Source organism: Phyllostomus discolor, chromosome 7, assembly GCF_004126475.2.
Source record: "Phyllostomus discolor isolate MPI-MPIP mPhyDis1 chromosome 7, mPhyDis1.pri.v3, whole genome shotgun sequence".
Taxonomy (NCBI): domain Eukaryota; kingdom Metazoa; phylum Chordata; class Mammalia; order Chiroptera; family Phyllostomidae; genus Phyllostomus; species Phyllostomus discolor.
In genome coordinates, this window is record NC_040909.2 from 105,740,629 (window position 1) to 105,758,118 (window position 17,490).

Genomic DNA, 17,490 nt, shown 5'->3' on the forward strand with positions numbered 1-17,490 from the left:
TCTCATTACTAGTGGACTCCAGCTTGAGTTTCTTTAGACAAACTGCCATGACATCCCATGGTAATATTTTCCTCTAATGTAATATTTAATCCAGTCAAATCAGGTACCAACTAAGAGCTCACTACATATGTATTTTAAGACATTCTTCTCTGTGGCAAAGAACTCTCAATTTGGCCTCCCACTGAACGTTGAATACCAATGCAAAAATCTTCTACAACCCATGAAGCAGCAGCGATTCTTGTGGCATAAATGGCAGATGAAAATAACATAACTTCCTAGTCCTGTCAATAGTAGATATTCCTAAAAACAGAGCACAAGTTTCCACGGCCACGCTGGATGATTACAGAGTGCTCAACTTGATCAAATCACAAATGTAAGCATGTAATAGTTCCTAAGTTGCAAAGAAATTCAGCCCAGGTTCATTAGAAACAATTTTACAAATTAGGATTAAATTTTTAATTAATATCTATATTTTTTACAAACTAAAGAAAAGTACAAAATCAAACTGTTATTGGACATAATGAGGCTTTTTAACTACTTCTCAAAGCAACAGCAGACTTCTTCAGACAATACAATGGGACAGTTTTTCAGTCTTTCTTATTCCAGAACGGATTCTTAGCCAAATGATAACATGCCCCTATTCACTTAAATAAGTTGTTACTTACCAGGTTCTCTCAAAAAAATGATTTAAAGAGGTCATTTTCTAAATATCCGAGTCAGTTATGTCCAAACTGTGCGGCTGTGGGGGACAGCGATGCCTGATAAGCACAACCAATCACCACTATGCTTCCACCCTAGCTCATCACACCTGCCCCCTGGCACCACACTCATCTTACCCAGCCACTCGGAAGCAAAAGCATAACAGTTATTTTCCTTGAACATAACCTAAAAATCTTTTGTTCCTTCTCATTGCCTAGACAGGTTCCTTCCTCCACCACTTCCCTCAGAAAAAGGTATAGTAACAGGTAAAATTCCAGACAATCATCCTATGTCCAGGATGGCTATGAAATAAAAATGGCTTCACAGCGCCACTTCCTTCCTGATGGAGAGCAGTAGAAAGATAATAATATTCTACACTGAATCCACTTCCCAGTTATATGGAAACTAGTAGTGTCCCCACCACTCAGAATTAAAATAAAATAAGGACTTATTTGCATTCACCTAACCATGGGAAATTCCTGAAAGCCTACTCCCAGTACTGTATATGGACCCATGCATATTCAAGATAAGATGCCTAATTATCATTGCATATCTGTCCATCATTTTACATCTGAAGAGGTCATGGAAGAATGCACCCCAGGCCACCCAGCAAAAGTCAGTGACTGAACTAGAACGGGAACCCCAGTTTGACTGCCTATAAATCAGAGAAATGCACACCTACCAGGTCCCTCTTCTTATTATACAAAGAGTGCTTTGCACTACAGAACCACAGTCACAAACTCAAATGGTGCAGAATCCCTCTCCTCCTACCTTAGGTGACCAGGATGTTGAACCCGGCTGATTAGGAGATGCTTAGATCAGGACAAGCCAGCGGACTAGGGACACCGGGCAGAACCCAGCTCCAGCATGCTGAGTGAGAGATCAAGAAAGGAGACAGACTGATTCCTCATGCTTCAGCATCGTGTAGAAAGGTGGTATTTTGACCAGGGAACGGAATTTAGTAATGGAAAAGTATTTAGAAAATACTGAGGGATACGAACCAGCATACACTTGGGTGTATTCAAGGATGGCTATCAGCTGGTAGCCAGCTCTATTTCCTAAGTCAGAGGTGAGGGCACAGATAAAGAAAACAGTGGATATGTAGATCATAGCTGCTAAGGAAAACATTAAGCCAGGTCAAAGAATAAGGCTCTGATTATTAGAACTTGGGTACAAAGTAGGCCATTAATTTTGGGAACACAATGAAAACCTCAGGTTTTCATTGGAGCAAAAGTTCTAAGCCAGAAGAGCCAGGGCCTTAGAGTGAGGGACTAGAGCTCTCTGAAATGCAGGAAGTGAAAGGCCGGCTAATTGTTTATTTAAAATCAGTGATGTCAATATATATGAAGGTTCACTCCAGGCTCATAGTAAGTCTCTTAACATTTGTCAGTTCCTCTCCTCTCTCCCAAGACCAACAACTAGGTGGCAGACCATGAAAGGCAGGAGACACTCAGAAGCTGTCTATGCCCCAGGTGTTAAAAACGAATGAAAGTAGTCAATCAGAGGTGCTTAGATTGCTAGAAAAAAACAATGAGAAAACTTTCCATTTGTGCTCTTCCTCCACATTCAACAAGATTTATACTCTAAAGGCCCTATTCACCTAAATACTAATTTTCCTTAGAGATCTTGACCAATATGAAACTACAAAAACAAAGGCCTGCTTTATCTCCCCATGAGTTACACTATACAGGTAATCTCAATTAGAATTATCAAAGCAAGGGGTCATTGAAAAGAAGTTCTCTTAGCATCAGTGAAAATGCCAGCGATTCTAAGCAGCATTTATGGTTTTAAACATTTTCAGACAGAAGGATCTCATACCTTACATTTCAACCTGGGTTATTACTTTATCAGTTCTGAAGTAAGAGCCTGGGGCATCACTTCATTAAGTATGAACATTTTGAAAAGAGTCCCAGAAAGCTCTCCCCTCTTGATGCCATATAAGGTACTGAGGCTTCAACACTGAATGTGGCTTCAGCACAAACAACTCATTAGAAGATTATACACCAAATGATGGGGTTGTATCTGTGAAATATACTCCCTGACACAGACGAGTGACTCAGCATCACTTCTTGAGGGTGGCAAAGTCCTTGGTGCCGTACCAGGGAATATGTCCACAGGGCTGCCCAGGTCACTTGAAAGATGTGTCAACACAACATGCCACCATTTGGCTTCATATCAGAAATTCCTTAGAAGGATTATTCTTTGGTTGGCTACATACATGTAATCACAAGAAACATTCAATACAGGTGGGGCAAAAGTGGGTTTACAGTTGTTCATATGGAAATACAATTATTAAATAAAAATACAGAAATAAACTGTGTTTGGTGTACTCACAACTGTAAACCCACTTTTGCCCCACCCTGCATTGTTCTTGAAACTACTTCTTTTGAGTTGGTGTTTCAGAAGAAACACTGCATTTGTTAATCCAATATGCTAATGTATCACAATGTCTCTCTTCCCATTAATCCACTCTGCAGATATTCTGGGTTTATAAGTGAAAAGTGTGTCTGTCAATTCAAGTGTGAAGCCAGAAGCTACACAGCCTCTAATTGATCCTAAGCAGTGATCACATCTCACCTTGGACAAATTACTACAAACACAGTCAACTCAACTGCAACTGTGGATACACTTAATACTGAACCTGATTCAAATTTTATTAGTCTTCTACCTTAATTCTCTATGCCCAGTTTCAAACAGATAATAACACTGCCATTTTTACTACAAGAAAGAAGTATTATTTATATTGATTATTTAAGATGTGTTAGAGTTTTCTTCCTAATTAATCCTGGGTGATTTCAGAAGAACATGTCTTTCCTAGAAATTTCACTAGTAAAATGCACTTAATTTTTTCTCTAATATGGTACTTTCTCTGTCCATAGAACTTATTTGATTAGCAGTACTATAGAAGCTAAAGCTTTTGTATGCAGGCACTCAAGCATAATTTAATCATTTTACTTAAGCATGAAAAAATTATTCTGAAAGCTCTGTTAGGTAAAAATATCCCTGATTAGTTTAAACTTACATTTGCAGGTGTACTAAAGATAAAATGAATCACAAGATGCTCAGTATGCAATGGTGCAGTGTTAACTTTGTTATAATGGTTGGCAATAAGTTAAAAAATACACAGTATTAGAAAATGTGAGGAATAACTATCTCGTTTTAAATAAACACGTTATTTTAAAATAAAAATAAACTGTCTGTGAGAACCCTTTTTATATTACCAGATTTTCACCTATGGAAACCTCTTTCACAGTCAAGCAAGATGAAGTTCTAATTACATAATACCATTTATCTGCTGAGGGCAAAAGTGCCAACAAATGAAAATGCACATTAGGCAAGAGATTGTCAAAAAAAGATAATTGTCTTTTTTTTATTTTTTGTCTTTTTTTTTGTTTTTTTGTTTTTAAATAACCCACTCACATTAACAAAAGACTGCAGTGGCTTCCAAATTATAGGTTGTTATTTTTAGTGGAAGTAGTTCAATATTCATATTGGAGCAGATGCAGCAGTTTAACAAAACAGCTCTTCAAATCCTGCACAAATTGAAAACAGGAAAACTGATTGCATTTTCTCTTATCACTTTCCTTTTCTGAATTGACACTTTTGGCCTTCTGAAAATTTACACATGGCTTTCATCTCAAAAGCACCTGCTGATCAAATAGAAACCTAACATTTTCATGAAAATGGTATAAAGCACCAGTTTTGTTCTAAAGGCTGTGAAGGGCATCAGTTGCCTCCTTGATGGCAATAATTGCTGTGTATAAGGCATGTTCATAATAGTTTTACATTTTCATTAAACTTTTTAAAATGCTATTTTTTTCTAGTTTTTTGCATATTCGCTTTTTGTATAATTCACAGTTCTTTGACTCCATATCTGCCTCATATTTAGTTTTATTATGCAAAGACTAAGCAAAGTGTATAGAATGGTGGATTACAGTAACATAACAATACATATTTTTCTGTCTCTGCTTCACATACCCATATATTTACCTTTACATATTACTGTCTATGCATGCAGGGTGTGGCTAAAGGAGATGTATAGTTGTGCATACTCAGAACAGAGTTTATTCGTGTATTATTATGTATCATTATTTTCCATATGAACAACTATACACCTGCTTTTGCCCAACCCTGTATATACATCCTGTTTTTGTATTCCACCCACCACCAGAAAACAAGAAACAAAAAGTCAAAGTCAGTTCCCATTATGGAAGGGGACTTACACATTCTTTTATCAGACAGAGATTTAGCAGGTGCTTGGGTGTTTGCGTACACCAAGCTGGGGAAGAACAGATGTCCCCCACGCACAAACTGTAAAACACTTAAATGAGGCGACCGACCTCTCACTGTACATACCTCCAGAGAAGGTACAGGTCAATCCTGCAAATGGGTATTATGCATAAAATATACAAGATTGGCAACTAGGCTGCTTCTCATATTTTTAAATAAAATTGCTCCACGCATTTCCCTGCGGACACCCAATGGTGGGTAAAATTAAAGATACTCCTAAAACATGCTACCTCTTAGTTTCTGAGCCAACAGAGCTCTAGCCCTCCTGAAAGGTTCCAGGTTGTCCATTCTGATTCTGTCTGGGTGATAAGGTAACCTGAAGGCAGAAATGACACACAGTAATACATGTGCCACTCTGGCCAGTTGGTCTGCGAACGTCAGTGTTTGACCATGCTCACTGAGGCAATGACAAACCTGAAATGTCAATATGTTCAGTCGATGGAAGTGAAATAATGGGACTCTATTGTCTTACCCAATGGATCTGTGTCAACAAGAAAACATGTTCCCTCGCTTTAAACAAATTTTAATTAGGCAGGATCATATTCACCTATGAAAACACCTATCCTGACAAGGTATAGGAGGCAAAATAATTCTTTCTTCCACTTTTATCCATTTTAAGAACCTTCTAGAGTAAATACTATATTTTTTTAAATACACTCATGAGTCAATAAAACATTGTTTAATTCTTTTTTAAAACCAACTCCAAGGAAAAATTTCCATGATTCAAATCCAAAATACAGATCTACCTAACAGACTCAGGGTTGACTTTTTTTCTCTAGACCAAGTTGAAACCATACTATAAAACACACTAATTTCATATTAAAAGTAGGCTTCATGTGTTTTTCTCACTCATTCAAGTATGTTAGCATCAATTCATCACCCTTTCAAAACAAGACACACAAAATCAAACACAAATGATCAATTCCAAAAGCCTCTACCCTATTTTCTCAGTTTGTCAATCCTACAAATAAGGGGTAGTGAAACTCCTGTTAAAATAAGGGAGGTGGTAGTGAGAAGAGGAGAAAGAGGTGAAGAGGAAATAAGACATTGAAGTCATTCAAATTTTGCCTAAGTTCTATGGACCTCCCTTGCACCATAAGAGAAACTGCCTCACCTTAAAAATAAAAATGAACTAATCAAGTTATTAAGCAGCTTTTTCTCTCCCCTCTTCATCTAAAGGCTTCAGTGTCCAGTCAATAAATAATCTATTGTTCTCCTTTATCGAGTCTCTTTAAACCTATTCAGACTGGCAAAACTGAACCCAATTAAAGATAAGGCTCTCTGGTAATCTCACCTTGGTGTGTCCAGTCTGGATAGCAGAGGTGATGGGAGATAGCGGCCAGGCCAGGGCTGATGTCTCCTCCTCACCCATACAACAAAAGGCAGATTTCTCTTCCTCCCTCTGCTAATCTTTAAATGTAAATTCTCTCTGCCAGCTAAGAGGAGCGACAGATAACATGTTACATCTTCACTTCTCCTGTTCTTATCGACTTCTGAATCATTTGGAAAGGGAGAGAGGGAAAGAGAAAATCAGCCTCCCGGTGCTCCCCCCCTGCTCCTTCCCACCCCTCCCACCTCCCCACTCGCCTCCCCTCCCTGTTCCTGGAGATTACCTTCTGGCAAAGGAGAGCAAGAGAGGCTACGCAGCCGAGGCGGCACCCAGACCGTGGCTTTGTATTCATTAAACACACATCGGAGCTTATCAGAAGTAAAAGGCTTGTCAGGATGGCACATTGTGTGTGAGTGAGTGTGTGAGCGCAGGAGGGAGAGGAGAGAAGCCAACGTGCATCAGGGTGATTACAATATCAGCAGGGCCCAGATGGAGGCAGGAAAATAAACAGAGGGTGCGTGTAAGACAGAGCAGGAGAGAGAGGGAAAGTAGGAGAAGAGACACAAACTGGAAGAAAAAAAAACCCTGAAGGAATAATGGGGGGGGTGGGATCAGGCCACCATATGGGGGTGGTTAGTGGGGGTACCTTGGAGGTGGCCCACAGCTGGGTGAGAATGCAGGGCTGGGAGTCTCCTGCATTCCCAAATCTGTCCCTACTCTGAGAAAAAAGACAGGAATTCATCCCAGCAAACTGAATTTCCCTGCTCCAGGGATAGCCCGTGAACCTTTTGGAGGCTCTGTCAAGGTCAGAGGGAGATCAAGAGCTCTCTCACAACAGAGCATAACAATGAGACATTCACCATCTTACCTGCATCCAAATAGCCCCAATTTGCAAAACAAACCTAGCTGAGTCCTCGGAGCAGTAACACCGCCTTGCAGACCAACCTCAAGGGGAAGTTCTTGCCCCTTTCTTTGCTGACCCCAACACTCCTAAATTATACACAGACTCACCCCAGCCCACCCTACCCCCACACAAACCCACAACAGAGACGAATACAGGCAGATATTAAACATCTTTCCTTGGGCTTTAATGTGTCCAACCAGAAGACTTGGGCTGCCAGCATTTCTGTGATATAAAGGGCCACTTGTGATTGGTAGCTACAGGTGACTCCTGTAGACATCTGCTCCACCTCCAGAAATTGTGTTGGGGAGGAGGTTCCTTGTGTGTACATCTCAGAGTCTATTTTGGAGGTGGGAATTTGAAATTGAGGCAATCAATCTCTGCTTGAGCTGCCTCACAGCTCTTCACCCACCCAGAGCCTAAGAATCAATCAGGGAACAAGCAGGGCTAATGCTGGTCCACCAGACCAGACCCCTTCAGGGTTAGGAGGGAGAGATATCTGGGTAGTTAAGTAGTAGCACCTTTTCATTTTTAAATGCAGGCACCAGACAATCTGAATATCTGATTAGATCCTTAACTGAGTGCAGCTAATGTAGCAAAGGTTACTTTGGGGGGGGGGGGGGGGGTAGTGTTTGGTTATGTTAAGAGGCTCTCAGTGCAGTATGGAGGATGAATTTAGAATAAAATAGCCAGTGAACTGCGTAATTGCCCTTGACTCGCATAAAACAATTTATGCATGGGGTCTCAACATAGAGACAAAAACGGTAGAGGTGAAGGGAGTAACGGAGTAATGCTAATGAGCAGGACAAAAACAACATACATGAGCAAGAGAGTGTCCCCACAAGGAGACAAATTTGAAGAAGTCCTTCAGAAAATGAGGAGGAGCATTCTTTAATCAAGCATTCCCCTCCAAAACACCTAGCCAAAAAACAGTTTTAGGTGCAGTGGATTCACACCCTCCACCCCATGCTCCCACCCCAAGAAAAGAACTAAGGGAGGGTTGACAGGTCAGGCCAAGTGAAAAAAGCTGGGCAGAGGTGAGAGAAGGGCTTGTGTGGAACACCTCTGCACTGAGTGTGGCAGAGAAAGGGGTCCGCCACAATCTTCCACAGGTCCAGTAACACGGAAAAGCGGGAGCACTGAGAGGAGAACAAGGTCCTGCTTCTCCAACACCTTCAAAAAGTGACCACTTTAAAAAGTATCATTTTAGCATTCATAAAAGGTTACCTTTCACTTCCCTAGCTTTAGAAAATGGTATTCAGAGTAACCAAACCCAACCACACATACCTTCCCCTTTATTACACTTTAGTTAGATCAGTTTGGACAGATTCCATGTAAATGCCTATAAATCTGTTGCTACTCTAGGAAGAAAAAAGATACAATTGACAAATGCCCACTGGTTTTACCATTGCATGTTCTTTGAAAAACTGGTATTTAAACAAAAGAGAGAAAAGCAAAGCAGTACTTTCAAATCCAGAAAAGGCTTACATTTTTTTTCTTTTAAAAGCATCCAAACACTGAAGACATGAAGAAAACTGTGCAAAGGCTAATCTGCCAGTGTTCTTATTTCGTAGAGGCACAATATTTCCATTACTACCTTGTTTGTTCATTGACTTTTGACTCACAGTTATAGAAAAGATCAACCAATTCTCTAATGGGAAGAATTCATGACTCTTTTCCAAAGCAAATACTTTGCTGCAAAGCTTTCAGTTTATTAAAAAAAAATAGCAATATAATAATCAAGACCTACCATCACAGAATAAGTGTACCACAGAAAGTGGTTTCTATAATCACAGCTGTCTTAAAGTCCAGGCTGGCAACTAGAAATCTTAATTGCAACTAGTTCTTTTCTTAATAATAGGTTACTTTCCTATAAAAGCAAGAAGTCCATCTGCCCAGGCAGATAAGTTTTGAAGCATTAATGCAGATAAATATCTAGTCTCTTCTTTCTTTCTTTGAGTATGTGAATTCTAGTGTGCTATAATGTGAGAATTCCAACATATGACCATTATTGCACAATATCTCATTGCTCAGCTTGTCATTATTTCATTTGTAATTCTTATGTTAATTATGTTCATAATTACTATAAACAGATGTGGTAGACATCCATGCGACCTTTTATTGAGGCATGAATTCCTCACTTATTTTACTTCAATTTCTCATTTATGTGAAACTGAGATGCAGGGGGGAAAAGGCTTTCTAATTTTCTGATGTTTTACATACATATGTTAAAACCTACCTTCTACCTCATCTGCATTTCAAAATATTAGAATATTCTTAACATTTAAGCAGCTTTTACAGCACACTTCTAAATTGCACCCTGAACCTCACTGCTCCCCACTAAATGGTAGCTATGGATGCCAAACAAAGGCTAGCATCCGTCTCTAAGTTGTTTGTCTTTTTTTTTAATACCAAAGGTTAATGCAGCAGAATTGTGCTCCAAAAACAAGTGCCTAGCAGCTACGTAGCAATTTATTCACTCATAACTCAACCACCACCCTCTGTACATAAAACACATTTACAATAAAATCAGTATGGATTTCATTAGCTGAAAACCTCCTCAAATTTCATTTCTTTGGCCCTAATCTATAATTAGTGTGGACAGACAGGTGCAAACCCTTCTCTTCTACAGATGGCTACTGGAAATGGTGCAAAGTAGCTCCTTCTGTTTAAACAACACAGAGATAACCTGCTCTGTCTTATCACTTACAATTACCTCCATTAAACTGGACTAATGTTTGCTTTAATAAAATGTTCACTGTTCTTTAAACATTATTTAGGAACTCTTATATTAATGGCTGTAAAAAAAGTGAAGTTGGGAGGTATCTCTTTAGGTAATAACTTATGCTGAATAAAGTGTTCCCAGTAATAGTTCACAAAGGTGTCTTAGTTGATTTAACATTTGATAGTTGTTTTGCATAAATAAGGCCAACTATAGTATTTTTAAAAGGCATTTTAGTGACACTTTAACAAGTACAGTAAGAAACTTAACATTTTCCTGAGCATTAAAAGTATGAAAGATTTAATTGTTTTCTTACAGATTTTAACTTGTTATTTGACTATGGAACTTAAAATCCTAGATCATTTCAAAAGATATTTATGTTAATCTAATTTTATGTATTTAACTTCATATACATTATTCTGAAAGTTGTATGAGTTCACCATTTTAAGGAACATCTAAAAAATTAACTATGAATGTAAGTGCACTCTGTGAGCACATGGTTAAAAATAGCTCTACTCCATAATAAATAACTTCTATAAAGCCAAAGATCACTTCTTCCTACTTCTGCTATCAATAAAGTCTATGGAATGCTACATGACTCATAAGGTGTATATAAAACAAAGCACTTTTACTTGCCCAAACAGCAACAAATAAATATCTTTTCTCATTGAACTTACATAACTTACAGTAATAGACTCTGGTAAAATGCAACTGAATCGGGTTTTTTTTTTCACATGCAAATCCTGCAGGTGCCAATTTTTCAGACTGCTTCACTATGAAGGGCCATGCTGCCTGCATAAAACCTCAATGAAGAAGGCTTTGCATTCAGTGCCTGTCAGCTGATGTTCATATCAAAGAAGTGAGAAACAGGATTTGACAGTGAAGAATGTCCTAAACTGACAGCCACTGACCAGCATTCCTATTGGAAGCACTGCTTTCTGGTGATCCCTTTTCAATGTATTAAAAAGTTTTTTTTATTTTGCTAAGCTTCTACATTACAATAAAATAAATGATAATGGCACTTTACATTTGCGTATTCTTTACAAATTTTGAAGTGCTCTTTTATCTGCAAATATTTAGACTCACAGCCTCAATCAAATAGCTCATCATGAAATACCAGCATCAAGAGCAATATTTTACTTTTCTTTAGGAAGGGAAAACTGTAAAAACGATAAAAAGCTGCTGTCCTATAGCTGCAACACATACTCGCCCATTTCCAGCAACTTGCAAGTAATAGTGCAGTTTGCATTGTGTTGCAAAGTAGAATGTTTCTTATCAAAAAAGGTCCTCAAAGATCATTTTAAAATCAAATTATTAGCAGGTATTAGTGAGTCACAGATGATTTTTAGGTATGAACCTAGACACTGGAGAAACTACATATTCAAATTCTCCCACTCAATATTTAGGTTTTCAAATAAAGTGTCTGCTGTCTAACTGGCTTAAACAAAGATTTTTAATACAAAGCTCTTCTCTTAAGCATAATCTTAAAGTCAGTTGCCATGCACCCAGAATAAGCTTGATCCTTTGGTTATTTGGTTGGAATTTTGTCTTTTGAAAGAATAAACCAAGGAAATACCAAATGCTAAATACAGTACATGTAAAGTAACGATAGACTTCGACATCCATCCTAGCTGGGGAAAAAAAAAAAGCCTGGATCAAACTGAGATTCCATGATTAACACTGGGTAAGACTGTCAGACCTCCCTTAAAAAACAACAATCTGTAAAAGAAAGAAAAAAGAAAAAGAAATCAGATAGCCCCACCTATGTTATCTAAAAGCCCCATGATGTTAAAACTAGACTACATTTTAAAGCCAAACAAAGTAGGGAAATCCATAGAATTATGAATTTGCTTCTGCTTGTACACATCACAGCTGACATAAACACCCCGGTTGGGGCTATGCTGGTTTAAGAAACAATGGTGTTTGTCAACCTTTGCTAAGGAACTGTGTGACAGGAGAAACTGGGCAGGACAGAAGACTCACATGGTCAAGGCAAATGCTGCAATAAACTAAAAGGAGGCCCCCAACACTAACAAACCATTTATCACAGAGAAGCCGGTCAATTTGTATTCTAGTGAGTGTGGATTCACTGGGCACCGACCCAGTTTCACTCTGCTCTATGCAAAGGGGTGAGGGGGGGGGGGGTATGATAATAAAAGCCACTGAGCACACCTAAAAATGGTACAGATGTTTAAAAGGAGACCAGGAGGGGAAAAAACCCCTGTAAAACAGATTTCAATTCACACATAAGGTAGAAAGAAAATGCTTTGGTCAGCAACCCGACCTTTATCAGGGGATAAATCAATTTGCAGCAGCTGTGGACAGCCATTTATATACAGGCCCTGGGCAGATTAATTAAGGGAAGGTAAGTTACAAATTCAAGGGGGCTCAGAGTTGCATTAAGTATATGAAGTTGGTCTGGGGTGGTCTCTCCAGCTCTCCTAGTCTTCACAACCTCACCCTAGCCTTGGTGACTGGTCTGCAAGACCTCCTCCACCGGGAATATTAGCTATTCCTTAAAGTGACATTTTGCAGATTCCCTCAGGAAGCAACAGCCAGGCTGGAGCACGCTGGGATTTGAGGTGACCCAATCTTGAAGAAAAGCTATGCTCAAAGGATTTCTCCATTATGCTTTGCAAGGAATAAGAAGACCAAGGGCTGCAAGGCTCCCCAGCCAAATCCTCCAAACTGAGAGACTCAAGGGGTTGGGGGAGAGCTAATTTTAGTAAGTCTTGGTTCACATCCTACTTCCCGTAATCATAGTACTCAAACTTTTCCAAGGGTTGACCGCCCCTACAAAAAAAAAAAAAAAAAAAAAAAAAAAAAGGATTTTAAGCGCCTGATGCCGAGGTAACCATATCTGCTTAAGGCGTCCAGTCCAGTGCTAGGTCCACCCCAAGAGAGGGGTCTGGGTGCGCCAACCACCCGTCTTTTCAGGTTCGCCAATAGAGCGGTGGGCAGCAGGGCCCCGCGCACTTCTCCACGGGTTCGGAGGCTTTAGCAGACGGGTTTCTGGAAATCGGAAAAAAATCCCCCGGACGCAGCTCCCCCCCTGGGCTCTTCCGGGAGGGAGCTGCGGAACACTAGGCTCTGCTCCCGGCTCCGGGCAGGCGGGCACGGCGTCGGGGCTGAAGACGGGAACACCCACAGGGCCAGGGCGGCGGAGCCCGGAGTGCGCAGAGGTCAGGGCAGCAGCTATGCTGCCCACCAAACGCCGGCAGTAAAGCCCCGGACCCGTCCTGGCCGAGAGGTGCTCAGGTCCGGGCCGCCCACCGCGGGGCTCACCACTCCAGCGCCCCAAACGCCTAGAAGTAACAGGGGAAGTTCTCAGACTGGTGCAAAGAGCCTGAATGCCGCTAAGAAGACCTCTACCCTAGTCGCAGCCGGGTCTCAAAGTTAAGATTCCGCTCTCCTGCTCCTAGAGCTAAGTTTTCCACCATATAAACGAGCCTTTCCCTTCCAGATTTTAAAACAAAAAACAAAACCCACGATGCAGGTTTAGGGCCACCTGACAAAACGCACCGTGGGCACTCTGACCAGTGGTTTTGTAGGGATGGGAGCGGGGTCAGCCCACGAATGATCTTCCTGCTTACAAATCGTGACCATGGAGAGGAAAGAAAAATTATTTTTAATACAAGTGGGGGAAATCTAAGAGTGAAAGCTGCATCTTTGGCGGTGACCCGTGAAGTTCAGTGTCATTGAAGACTGAAGGCACCCTCGATGTTCCTCTTTACCCTGCTCCGTAGTCTTACCCTAGTTGATAAGTACATCCTGAAGGCTCTTAGTCTAATAATCCAAATGAAGATGACGGCCATCAGAATAATAGTAATGGCCATGGGCCCGTCCCCGCCGCCCGCCCCCAGTCCAGCCCTCCCGCGGGCACTTACACTGCACAGGGTCGGAGAGTCCCACCATCCGCCACGGGCTCCGAGCTGCAAATAAAACTTCCCGTCGTCTCGGCCGGCCCGCGGGGCGAGGGGGCGAGGGCGCGGCGCCGCTTCCCTCGGGAGGCCAGAGTATCAGCGGCCACTCGCCCACGCGCGCTCACCACGAGGCCGCGGAGTCCCGCCACGGAGCGCCTGCGGCCGCCAGGTACTGCGCACGGCGAGCTGCGGGGCAAAAAGCCCGGGGTCTGGGACGTCAGCCAAACGCAGCCTCCACGCAGACCCCAAGACTTGCGGAGCTCCGCTACCCTGCTCCCGCCTCCCTCCCTCCGTCACTCCCTCCCTCCGCTTTTCTGTTGTTGCTGCTGTGGCAGACAAATGTAATGTGGGACGCAGGGATTGCCACTGTCACTGGCGGCGTCTGCGTCTGCCTCGCCCGCCCTTGCTCACTCTTGAGGAAGGCGACGCATTTATCTGCAGGGCGTCCAGGCGTCCGGGCGTCCGCCGGGGACCTGGAGCACCGCGCGCAGTGCGCGGAGAGCGCCCACACCAGGCCGGCTTCGGCGCGCGCCCGCGCCCTGGGCGCCGCGACCGCTAGCAAGGGAGGCGGCGACACCGCCGCTACCAGGTGCTTGGGGGAGGGTCCGCTCCAGGGAGAGGGGAGGTGGAAGAAGGAGACATCTGTGTCGTGCAAGGGTCACAGAGGTCAAGTATATGTTAACAATGGGCAGTCCTGGCTCGCTAGGGCGCGCGGGCGGGTGCGCGGGCGGCCTCCCTCCGGACCTCGCCCTCTTCAGTGCAGGCTGGACGTCGGGCTGGCTCCCTAAAGATGCCTTACCAGGCTGCCTGCTCTCCGCCGGCCCCAGTGCCCTGCAGTAACCCAAGACGACCACTTTCCCCGGCCATCTGGAGTGCTCCTGGCTGCCCTGCCTGTGTCACTGGCTGGAGAGACAGCTCTGCTAGAAATCAAGCCACTCTCAGATCTCCTCTGTAATCCCCTTCTGTTAGCTGATTTACAGACTGACTATTTGCTTTCGCATTAGATAATAGCCTTAGAGAAAACAGTTATCATTTTTTGTCTTTGTTTTTCTACTTCTCCCATAGAATACCATTAAGAGGGTCCTCTTTCTATCCAACGTTTTTGTTGAATGTGTCCCCCTCCCCCACACGTTAATATCAATACTTCAGAAAGGGGGAGGGAGTCCCAGAGGACAAGATAGGGTGAAAGAATTCCAGATATGTCCAGAGTAAATAATCCCTCAGTGAACAAGACTGATAATATGTTTGTACAGAGTTAAAAAAAAAGGGAGGGGGCTTAAATAATAATGAAAATACTAATATGTAGGTCAAATATCAGATAATGGCTTCCAATAATAAGTAAAATAAAAATCTTAAAATTATGGAACGGTGCCACCACTGCTAATGTTATTATATTTAGTACAACAGTTTAAAATCCTGCTTTGAACCATGTTTTTTTCCCAACTGGCCTAAATCAATGCAAAATGTCCTGTGTGCATGTTTCCAAATCTCGTCTTTACAAAGGAAAAAAATGCTTAAGATGAAATCAGAGTCGGCCTGATGCAGTGGGAACTGATGAGATATTCGTGGATTTTAATTTTAAAAGTGCCTCTTCAAATATTTAATAGTGAGTAATATCCCGTCCCCCATCCTTTTAAACCCAGCTGGAGCTTCCAATTCTGAAGTCTTTTCATACTCCACTAATTTTTAGCAATTCATTTCCAGAAAATACTCATTGTATATTCTTCCCTCTCCTTGGGACATTTGACTAATGAATTATAATGGATTAACGAATTGTAATGTTAAGTCTTGGTATTTGATATTATGATGCAGTTAATTTGAATCTCAAATATTATCAAGTTGTACATTCATTCTATAGCAGTTTCTGCATGTACAGCTCATTTTTTGCTATCCTTGCAAATCTTTGTATTAATAATCTTCAAATGTAAAATTTCGTGTACACTACCATAACTCCTTTGTGTAGGACATTGTGTCAAAGCAGCTGGCTTATTTTTCTACAAAGAATCAAAAATATTTTGGTATTTTATCTTATTATTTGTATTATTTTTTTTCTGTCCCCCAAATTGAAAACCAGTAATTTGGATTCTGGAACTACACATTTATCCTTACTTTAAATTAATGAAAGGATATTTGAATCAGGAATGATTCTTTTGAAGTAGTGCTACTTCTAAAACCATGTTTTAAAATTTAGAATTAAAGTAAGTCAACCAATTTTGGGATGTAATAAATAAGGGGAACATTAATATATATATATATATATATCATACCACATTTTTCTTCTTCCTGTAAATAGTGCCAATAAAATTTATATTAGAAACATTAAACTTCAAAGTCAATGAAAAATAACTTGCAGGAAATCAAAACAGTTTTACATTTTCGGGCTATATTCACAACAACAAGGCTTATATTTAAATCATATTTTTTAAGATTCTACAAATCTTACAGGATCTTTTTTTCTAGTCATACTTCTAGAAAAACAATAATCATTGTTCTAGTTATAACTTTCTTAAATGGCAATGTTTTTTAGTCAATTTGGCTTTACATCGGATAGAATATATCACTAAATCTCAGCCTTCATTCTTTTTCTTGTAACAGCAGCTAAAGAACATCCTTGAGCTAATGTCGAATGACTCAGTTTATTCCTTAACCCACTTTCCACTCCTTTTAAAGGCATGTGTTCTACAAACATAGAATATATTTTCCTGTAGGGCTTTCTCTTGTATTATGTCCTAACTCCTTTATTTGCAGCAAATAAAGACTATGTATAGGGACCAACTGAAGCATGAGGTGAATCTTGAATTACAAAATCTAGGAAAATAGAACAAATGAAAAGGGAAGAGCTCATTGATAAGTGTTGTGGGCAGGGGTGAATTACCTGAAAACAGTGCAAGTCTACAAAATATTTGGTTGCCATATCCTTGGGGTGAGAGATACACACAACATAATATTCATAACACAATAAACTATTGATTGATAACATTTTATTAAACCAATCTAAAGAGACAGAGATCAGCGTTTAGTTTTTTTTTTTTTTTTCTGCCACACACGAGAGATCAGGCTTCCGTAGTTTCAAGACTACTTAGTTTGTTGAGTCAAATGATCATCGTTGTCATTATCATCTTAAAAATGAATTTTTTAAAAGGGAATATTGGGGAAAAATAGGTACTTACTCATCCTAATAAAACCATTAAATTGGAAAATAAAATAATACAATATGTTAAACTATCATAAACCCTTACTAGCAATTTTCTTTTTTCTCACATTAGATTTTTTTTCCTCACATCATTAAATTTTTCATTATTGTGAAGGTACCAAGGTCTTTCAACTTATAGGTTTACTTTTTCAGTAATGTTACCTAAGGATGGTTTTTGTTTTCTCTTAGAACAATCCTTTAAAAAGGCAGAGAGCTTTCCATACAAATTTCAGATGAGTGCTTGTTACCTCTTTGGAGAAGTGTGATTGATCTCTCACAAAAAGGAATCCCTATACAAAATATTAAGAAGTACATAATTGGCACTTTTAAAATTCCTCTTATAAATCTTCAAGTTTAAATGACTCCTAGGCTGTGATTTTCTGTACCTTAAAAAAGTCTTCCAGTTCACCTAGGTTGATGAAAATCCTTAAT

At 40.6% G+C, this 17,490-nt stretch overlaps 1 protein-coding gene across 1 annotated transcript in view; it reads right to left on the reverse strand.

Moving 5' to 3' along the window:
- RUNX1T1 (RUNX1 partner transcriptional co-repressor 1) overlaps positions 1-13,816 on the reverse strand; it is a 163,000-nt gene extending 149,184 nt beyond the window's left edge. The window contains 3 exon segments of the mRNA XM_036031234.1: positions 6,284-6,345; positions 6,347-6,482; positions 6,603-13,816. Coding sequence (XP_035887127.1) covers positions 6,284-6,345; positions 6,347-6,482; positions 6,603-6,723 — 319 coding nt within the window. The 5' untranslated portion in view covers positions 6,724-13,816.
- Between the last annotated feature and the right edge of the window lie 3,674 nt (positions 13,817-17,490).